We start from the raw sequence: 10,000 nt of genomic DNA, 5'->3' as shown, positions 1-10,000 counted from the left end.
GAGCTTTACTCATCGAAGACCGTAGTTGAGTCAGTAAATTCATATGTAGACGTTAGTAGTGTACCAGAGATTACAAAGGAAGAAGTAGAACTTGCTCTACAATTATGAAACGAGGAAAAGCACCTGGGGAAGATGGTATATCGATAGATCTGTTGAAAGACGCAGGGAAAGAAGTTCATATTAAATTAGCTCAGTTGTACACCCAGTGCTTACGTCAAGAAAGCGTTCTTGAATCGTGGTACAATGCTATAGTGATTTCGCATCATAAAAAAGGAGACCAGAAGGACCTCAGTAACTATCGACCGATTAGCTTACTATCAAATGTATATAATGTATTCCCCAAGATCCTTACAAATAGACTAAGTCAGGTTTTAGATGGAAAGCAACCAAGAGAACAAGCAGATTTTAGGAACAGATACTCGACTCTAGACTATCTTCAGGCGATTAACCAACTAATCGAGAAAACGACAGAATAATCAGGGTACAAACGAGCAGATCGTAAGGATTTTAAAAAAGATTTATGGGAATGGTACCGCTATAATTCGACTACATAAAGATTCAGAAAATATCAAGATCAAAAATGAAGTACGGCAAGGCGATACCATTTTACCCAAATTATTTACAGCTTGCTTGGAAGATATTTTCAGAAGGTTGAGTTGGGAAGAGAAAGGTTTGAAGATTAATGGCGAATATTTGAATCACCTAAGATTTGCGGATGACATTATTCTTATTTCAGAAAGATCAGAAGACATGCAAGGGATGCTGAGAGATCTAAACAAGGAAAGTCTCAAAGTAGGTTTAAAAATGAATATGAACAAAACCAAAGTAATGTTCAACACGAAAGTTCAAAGTAGAGATTGTAATTGATGGTGAGAGTCTTGAAGAAATTGAGGGGTATAATTATTTAGGCCAAATGGTGAAAGTGACAAAAGATCATGATGATGAAATAAAAAGACGTATTACAATTGTTTGGAAAGTGTTTGGTAAGTATAATAAAATTCTGAGAGGCTCTCTACCTCTATGTTTGAAACGTAAACTTTACAATCAATGCATTCTACCGGCAATAATCTATGGGTGTGAGACTTGGAAACTGACGAAGGCAATGGAAATAAAGCTAAGGACTGCACAGAGGAGAATGGAGAGATAAATGGGAATAACGCTGAGAGACCAAAAGAGCAAGTTGGGTGAGAGAGCAGACTAGAGTGAAAGATATTGTGGAGGCGGTAAAAGGAAGTGGAATTTGGCAGGTAAGCTAGTGCGAACGACTGATGAGCGATGGAGCAAGTGTGTTACTGAGTGAACGCCGCGAGATAGGAAGCGTGGAAGAGGGAGACCAGACAGGAGATGGAGAGACGAAATTGAGAAATTTGCAGGAGTGACGTGGCAGAGGCTGGCGCGGTCGTGTGAATCATGGAATGCTATGAAGGAGGCCTTTGTTCAGCAGGGGACTCAGGATGGCTGATTTGATTGATATGTATTTATAATATACTGTATATATATATAATATATATGTATATATATATATATATTATATAATATATAATATGTATATATATATAATTTATATATATGCATATATAATTCACATATATATACATATAGTATATATATATATACATACATATATATATATGTATATATATACATACGTATATATATATATATGTATATATATATATATATATATACACAGACATGACAGAATATAGTAGACACCAAGAAAAACGCATATCTGCTCTTATTTAATGCTTAATATTATTCAAATTTACTTAATATGATATATTACCTAGATTTATGTTTAAGATTACATACAAGATTAATCAAGCATGCCTCGAATCAAAGGAGCAGTAGAACTCTCTGAATTTCAACGAGGTCGTATTGTGGGTCAACATGAAAGTGGATTTAGTCAACGCAAAATATCTGAAAATCTGTCAATATCTTTTTCTACTGTTAATAGAGTGATCGTACAATTCACCAGAGAGGGCAAGAAAGGCACAAAACCTCATTCAGGTCGTCCCGGGCCCTCAGAAAGAACCTTGTCAAAAGTCTTGTCAAAATAAATGAAGAGGATGCACGTTGCAAGGCCACTGACATAGCAACACAAGCTGATGTCAGTCCCAGAACAGCTGTCAGGTATCTCCACAAGCTAGGTTACTATGGAAGAGCTGCAAGAAGGATACCACTCCTTCGTCCACCCAATATCAAATGCAGAAATGATTGGGCTGTTGAGATGGTGGAGAGATCTGTAGCTTTTTGGAACACTGTAATTTTCTCTGAGGAGTCACGATTCCCATTATTTTCTGACAGTGGAAGAGTGTGGGTCTGGAGACTCTGTAGTCAAGAGTTTGACTTCAGAAGATTGGAACCAACAATGAAACATGAGCGCATTTCAATAATGGTTTGGGGTGCAATTTGGAGTGATGGTCGATCAGAGCTTGTGGTGTCAAGGAAACATCATGTCAGGGGGGTACAAAATTAGCATATACTCGGTATTATTGAGAATTGGGCGTGAGAGAAAAGAAACACCAAGGCAACACCAACACGTGTTTTTATTGTGGATCAACACAGAGCACTATCCTATCTACCTCTCAAATCACATATAACAGAAATATCACCAGTGTGATATATACCGCTACTATCTGCCAATTATGCAATATATATATGAAGAACAAATGGATACACAAACCACTCCTCGGCTCTGCGAGCGCGAGGATGAATTCTCCTCGAGCGTCGATTTCTTCTTCAGACGAGTCCCCTGTGTCCTCCTTGGCGGACGGGCGCACGTCTCCTCGTGATCTCCTTCCCGACGAGTCCCCTATGTCCTTCTCCTTGGCGGACGGGCGCACGTCTCTTCCTTGGTCTCCTTCCCGACGAGTCCCTTGTGTCCTCCTTGGACGGGCGCACGTCTCCTCGTGATCTCCTTCCCGACGAGTCCCCTATGTCCTTCTCCTTGGCGGACGGGCGCACGTCTCTTCCTTGGTCTCCTTCCCGACAAGTCCCTTGTGTCCTCCTTGGACGGGCGCACGTCTCCTCGTGATCTCCTGCGTCCTGGTGCCCTCCCTCCGTGGAACTAGGAGGGGGGGGGGGTCCACCCTCAACGGCAAGCGGCCGTAAAGTGTGTACTACGACTCTATCTCCTCGTGGTCTCCTGCGTCCTGGTGCCCTCCCTCCGTGGAACTGGGAGGGGAGGGGGGGGGGTCCGCCCTCAACGGCAGGCGGCCGTAAAGCGTGTACCCTTCATCTCCATGTCCTTCCCTCTTATACATCCGGGAGGGTGAGGGAGAGTGGGTGGTGGCGATCTGCGCATGCGCACAGCAGTAGTAGTGACCTCGTATAGTTGGTAGCACTGGAGGCTAAGCATGACCTCACGCTGGGTCAGGTGTGCTGGCTGACCAGCACCAAGCTCCAAGCTCCAAGCTCCATCACGGGCCGAATCACGTGGTCAGCGGGGGACGAAACGTCCGCGCCGACAGTCCTCCAGGCTTCGTCACGTGACCCACGTGACATATCAATTCAGGCAAATATGTTCTATATTTAATGAAGGACCCATTCCAATATTCTCCAGTGGTAGAATGAATAAAAATGTCTTCCTATTTATGGAAGATGGAGCTCCTTGTCACACTGCTGAAGTAACACAAAATTGGTTGAGCCAAAATGAGATCAAGAAACTTCCATGGCCAAGGGGCATATTAGACCGACAACTTCGCGAAAAGGACAGGAAGCTATCTTCAAAGCCAGAACTCTTAGGATTACTACGGGAAACATGGCAAGAAATCCCTGAAGATGATATTCGTGAACTTATCACTAGCATGCCTAAGAGGGTCCTTGTACTGAAAAAAGGGGATGTCAACCAAGTATTAGTTATTCACATTGTGACCATTTATAAGCACTTTAATTGTATCAGTTGCTTGTTTAATAAATTAAACGATTTCTCTTGGTGTCTATTCAATTCTGTCATGTCTGTGTATTATATATATATATATATATAATATATATATATATATATATATATATATATATATATTAGCGACTACTTATTATAAAACAATGACGATAGCTTTGAGCCAGCCAGGCTTGATTCCTTGCCGCGGAGCTTTTTTTTCATTTGTCACAATAGTGGCACACAACTTGTTGGATGGCTCGCCATAATGAAAACTCGGTGAAATTGGAATAGAGACTGAGCTAAGCCTAGTACCGTGAGGGAAATACCAGGTCTTAGTCCAGATTGTTCCTTTTGTACTGCCTGGCTGGCTCAAAGCTATCGTCTTTGCTTCATGAGAAGCAGTCGCTAAGGCAAAAGTTCGAGTCTTTACGGTGGAGCTCATTTCCATATATATACATATATATACAGGGTGTTCTAAAAGCATCACATTACCATATATTTTAATAACTGTTAAGGATATAAAAATTCGATTTATATATCATGAAAGCTTATAATTTTAAGTTTCTGTACAAGAAATATGAATACCAAAGTGCAAGAAATTAATATATTATTATTGTCAAAGGTGATCCATATGTTCTTCTTGGGTTACATGACACACATCCAAACGATAATTCATTTGTTGCCAAACGCGACCTAGCATAGCGTTGTCGATGGCTGCAAAGGCTTCTGTTATCTGAGTCTTCAGGTTATCCACGTCTCTGGGAAGGGGAGGTATATACCCCAAGCCTTTGAAATACCTCCAGAGGAGGAAGTCGCATGGGGTGTAATCTGGAGACCTAAGAGCCATTCCAGGAGCACGTGCTCAGTTCGTCCGGGACGTCTGATTCATAACAGGATTAGCAGAAGGAAAACTGATAATTTTTCGCTTTTAAAGGGCACCACATTCATCTTCCTACCATTTATAGTTCATGATACACGAGTTCTTAGAATGTGACATATACTTTTGGAACACCATACACAACTGGCCGGTGTAGTTTACCGCATAGGCTGCACGGACTGTGACACGGAATACGTAGGAGAAACACAAAAGAAATTAGCCACAAAAGTACAAGAACACCAACGTGCAGTTAGGCGAGAAGATCCGAAATCGGCTCTGTACAAGCACACTACAGAACACCAACACAGGATTGATTGGGACGGAGTGACAACTCTACACAAAGAAAAATAACAAAAAGAAAAGACTATTCTTGGAAGCACGGGAAACTAAGAGCAACTTCATAAACAGGAGCATTGATTTCAATCCTATTTATCCAGGAACGAGGAGTATCGCAATTTAATTCCTTTGTTCTGCTTTTCCAGTCTCATTCTGCTTCATTACGCCCTGATATTTGTTCACCAGTTGGCTTTTGTCCGACCTCCTTTCTCGAAGGCGGTCTCCCAGTGCACCTTTTTAACTCCTCTTCCCGTGACTTTTGTCCTCCTTTTTCAGTTTTATTCTACTTCCCTTTTCTCTTCTGTTCTATCTTTTTATCTTCTTTGTATTTTATTTGTCTGATTATAATGTCGTTTGTTATTGAGTCCTGTTCCTCCATCTTTCTTTGCGGGCATTTGGTCCACCTTCATTTGCGTCTTTGGACTATGTTCTGGTGTTTGTTTAAGTTTGGGTTATGTTTTGATGCTTTTTTGCCACACTTGTTTTATGTTCACAGCCATTTACTTTTTACTTATCTATTTTTTCTATTTGTCTGAATGCAATTTAGTCATTTGTTCTTGCCACTTCATTGCGGACATGTGGTCCACCGCCATTTGCGTCTTTGTCCTCTGTTCTGATGTATTTACGTCAGTGTTACGTATTGATGCTTTTTTGCTACACTTGTTTTATGTTCACAGCTATGTAACTATTTTTATTTCTATGTATTTTTTGGTACCAATATTTCATTTCAATTGGAGTGTATTTTGTTTGGTTCTTATTTTTGTCTGATTTTTTGTCTGATTGTAATTTAGACGTTTGTTCATGACATTTCATTACGGATATTTGGTCCACCTCCATTTATATCGCTGTCCTATGTTCTGATGTTTTTCATGTTGGTGTTAGGTATTGATACTCTTGTTTTATGTTCACAGCCATGTAACTTTTGATTTGTATTTTTGATTTGTATTTTATTTTATTTTGTACCAATATTTCATTTCAATTGTAGTGTATTTAATATTGTAAAGAGGTATGCTTTGTACATGTGATTGAGAGTGTGAGCCTTTCCCAGGTTTACCACTTTGTAACCATTATACCCCCTGAAGACGATTTCTGGACGGGAATCGAAATTGCGGGCAAACAAACCCTTCAGATGAGACTGGTGTTTACAATTTTCCAATATATATATATATATATATATATATATATATACATATATATATATATCTATGTACATATATACAGACATATATATATACATATATGTGTGTGTGTAGGAAAAAAGCTGAAGTCCGGGAACCATAATGGTTGAAATGCAGAAACACCAGACTCATAAGAGGGTAATCTATTCCCGACGATTCGGGTCCTGTCCCGAACTCGTCCTCGGAGGTTACATTGAAATGCAGAAATCACGTGGTATAATAATAACCACAGGAAAGGAGGCAGACTGTTCTTGGAGGCGTGGGACACTAACGGAGGGAGCATAAATAGGTCTATCACACTCAATCCCATCTATGCGGGTGCAAGGGAGAGGTGGAAAAAGCCCGCGAACAGCGGCGGGGTAATATAGTCGGATGCGGGGTGTAAATATCCTCCCCTCCCCCTTTCCTTTCTCCCTCTCCCCACCCCACCACCACACACTCTCACCCAGCACAGGACCACTAAGCAAAGGGTTGCCACGTACCTCTCCTAAGAACGTAGTCGCTAGTATATTTATACCATGTGATTTTTGTATTCTATTGTAACCCCTGAGGACGAGTCCCGGACAGGACTCGAAACGTCGGGAATAAATGACCTTCTTATGAGTCTGGTGTTTATATATATATATATATATATATATATATATATTTATTTATATATATATATACACATATATATATAGATATATATATATACACATATACATACATATGTGTGTGTGTGTGCGTGCTCGGCCTAGCTTTGGAAGTGCTGTGAGTTGCTGCATTACTCCTGACCCAGGGCAATGGGCGAGATGCGGGTATGACCTGTCATACAGAAGGAGCCAAGAATAGAGACAGGTAGGTAGGGATGGTGAATGGGAATGGAGTATGTGGCGATGAAATGGGTAGGAGTGGATTTATACCTTTGACTTTGGCTACCTCTCTTGTAAAGAGGAAAAAGTCCTTGGTATATGTATGCATCTACTACTAAGGAAAACAAGAAACACTGAATTCCCAAGAGCTATCGTGTATTTCACATCTTAAGGGGAGTTTCAGAAGTATAAAGTAAACAATGAAAGACAAGTGATAACAATACAAGCAGGAATGTCACATAAAATGTAAGTTTAGTTGAGGTAACAGAGATAATTGTGAGAGGTAGAAGAAATTAACAATAACGGTCACAGTAAATGATTAGATAAAAAAGTTCAACATATGTATAATTAAAAAGAATCACAAGAATTCGTGTTAGGCGAAAATTTTCGACGTGTTTACAAATATTACCAATAATGAAACTATCAGTCTTGTATAAGTCACTATTAATCTTAAGAATAACTCCTACAAAATGTTTATTCCTGTTGACAATCGAATTACATGATAAAATGGGTGAAGCTTTATCCCAGTCAATACAATGATTAAATTCTTTCATAAGAACAAATAAAACTCATTTTAATCTTGGTCTGTTCTAACACTGTACTTGTGTTGTGTAATCCTAGTTGAGCGTTCTTTGTCTGTTTTTCCCAGGTAAAAATTATCACAACCACTTCAGGGGATTTTGCATACGCAGCCACTTGAATCCATTGACGAATTCTTAATTATTGATATCCTAAATGGGCATGGATTATTAAATGCTACTTTGATATTCCATGTTTAAAGTAAATAATTCCTCTCTCACCAGTATGTACAATATTGACTATTGACTTATAAACATAATAATACACATTTGAACAGAAAAAATAAAGAGTGTCTTGTTAATTTGTTAAGTACATTCATGATATGTAGGAGAAAACATTAACTGAACAATAATACACAGGAAAGAAGCCAAACAAATAGTTTGGATCAACCTAGGCCTGTTAATGATAAACAACATCAGTCTCTCTTTTTTTCAAGCTCAATATTTACCTCAAGTGTAGTGTTTAGCTTTCTTGATTTCCTAGATAACTTTTGGTCAGTGCCAGTCTTGCGTGATGTAATCTGGAAGGGAGAAGGGGAATCGATGTGACTGCAGTATTTGGTACACCCATATATGCATTGCAGTTAATTCGTATTCCCGGTGAAGGTTATCCTGATTTGTTTCTTGCATCTCTTCTGGATGATCTCCCTATGGACAGTCAGTATATCCACGGCTAGAAATATTCGCGACTAGCTGGATCGTAGTCTTTCGAACACAGCCTAACACTTCGGCAGAATGACCATAGTTCATGTCGAATTCAAGGAGGAAGGAGTTTGACGAAGGTAACAGATACTCATGACGATCGTGGAACTACAAGAATCGCATTCAAGTATCCCTGGCCTCGTTCTCGTGCAGTTTTGGATGAAACACTTCTACGTCTCGGCTTCATTCTTCTTTGAACCCACAAGATTAAATGATATAGGTCTCCAGGACAACTCTAGATTGTCCAGAACCAGGCATTCCTGAAGAAGGACAGCAGGCAACCTGCGCACAAGAGGACGCTACTGACGCCGATGAGTGGACACCTGCTGCCAGCAGTTGGTTCTTGTACCGTCACCGTGCTGCCAGCAGTTGGTTCTTGCATCGTCACCGTGCTGCCAGCAGTTGGTTCTTGCACCGTCACCGTGCTGCCAGCAGTTGGTTCTTGCACCGTCACCGTGCTGCCAGCAGTTGTTTCTTGCACCGTCACCGTCTGGGGTGGTGAGGACATCTCACAGCGCCTCGGTGGAGGGCTGTACTTGCGGAAGTATGGATACGACGTTTCAGGCTTCTTGACCTGGAGATAAACGAAAGATACTATGTAAACTGCAAGCTAAGAAAACAATAATTTGTTATACACCTCGTACGGACGAGGCCTGGAAGTGAAGTACTGGTTTTTGTCGAGGTACCATGCTCGTTTTGGTATTGTTTTCTTATAAGCAACTTTACAACAAAAATCAAGGTCAAAATGAGAGTCACGTGATATGGTTGATCCATTTTCTGCATGTGCATGTCTACCATTGTTTCGTGTTCTTGTGCCACTCATGTGCTGTATATTTTGTATGCGAGAACCCATCTTGGAATAGCGTCAAATGTTTTCATTATATCTATTGCGGCGAGTGTTGTGCGTTGTGGTTTGTGGTTAAATTGACCCAGTATGTACTGTGGTGGGCTCGACAACCGTGGTGTACGTGGGAGATGGGAACATGTGGGTTAATGACAACATGCACAGTTATAGTATGGAACTTATCTACCTGTCAAGCGCTCCCAATACCTACGCAACTTATCTCTTTTACCTGAATGACCTTGCCCCCTTTGGCCGTACACCGCGCCAGGTGAAGCGAACGGTTCAGCTTGTTTCTGCTGCTCAAACTCAAGGTGCTGTCATTACGCCAGTCCCGCGCCTGGAGCCAGTTCCTAAAAGTGGTATTCTTCGTCGGCAGTTCTATATCGAAAGGCTCCAAATGAGGATCAGCTATGTAGAGCTGGCTCTCGCTGTTAGTGAGAAAAATGGTTTATGATGAGATGACTCCTCCAGAAGGCAGCAACATTGTATTGCAAAAGGTTATCAAACCTTTGTTTGTACAGGCATTCTCTCGATTGAATAGAATTCTGATAGGGCAGCACGATTTTTTTTTTATTTATTTTTTTTATTCGGTACCAAAATGATATGCCATATCTCCAGTCATCCAATTGATTCCTGTGCCAGGCACCAAACTTACTCTTTGAATTTGTCAATGTCATAGAAGTCTTTGAGGACATTAGGGTGGGTGGTGGAGGTACACTCTACCATAGCGGTGGCTGGGTAGTAGTAGATG

At 40.7% G+C, this 10,000-nt stretch overlaps 2 protein-coding genes across 2 annotated transcripts in view; one reads left to right on the top strand and one right to left on the bottom strand.

Annotated features, from left to right (window-relative positions):
• LOC143033293 (uncharacterized) overlaps positions 1-10,000 on the top strand; it is a 108,620-nt gene that overhangs the window by 51,836 nt on the left and 46,784 nt on the right. The window lies entirely within an intron of this gene.
• LOC143033292 (DBH-like monooxygenase protein 1 homolog) overlaps positions 8,148-10,000 on the bottom strand; it is a 66,261-nt gene continuing 64,408 nt past the window's right edge. Inside the window, exons 10-12 of the mRNA XM_076198556.1 lie at positions 9,905-10,000; positions 9,479-9,677; positions 8,148-8,979 (exon numbers count right to left, since the gene is read on the bottom strand). The exon at positions 9,905-10,000 is cut by the window's right edge and continues 79 nt beyond it. Coding sequence (XP_076054671.1) covers positions 8,641-8,979; positions 9,479-9,677; positions 9,905-10,000 — 634 coding nt within the window. The 3' untranslated portion in view covers positions 8,148-8,640. The remainder of the gene's footprint in view (positions 8,980-9,478; positions 9,678-9,904) is intronic.

Source organism: Oratosquilla oratoria, chromosome 15 (assembly GCF_046742065.1).
Source record: "Oratosquilla oratoria isolate Oo_2021 chromosome 15, ASM4674206v1, whole genome shotgun sequence".
NCBI lineage: Eukaryota > Metazoa > Arthropoda > Malacostraca > Stomatopoda > Squillidae > Oratosquilla > Oratosquilla oratoria.
Note: the sequence above shows the minus strand (reverse complement) of the source record. Positions and strands in the feature narration are given on the sequence as shown.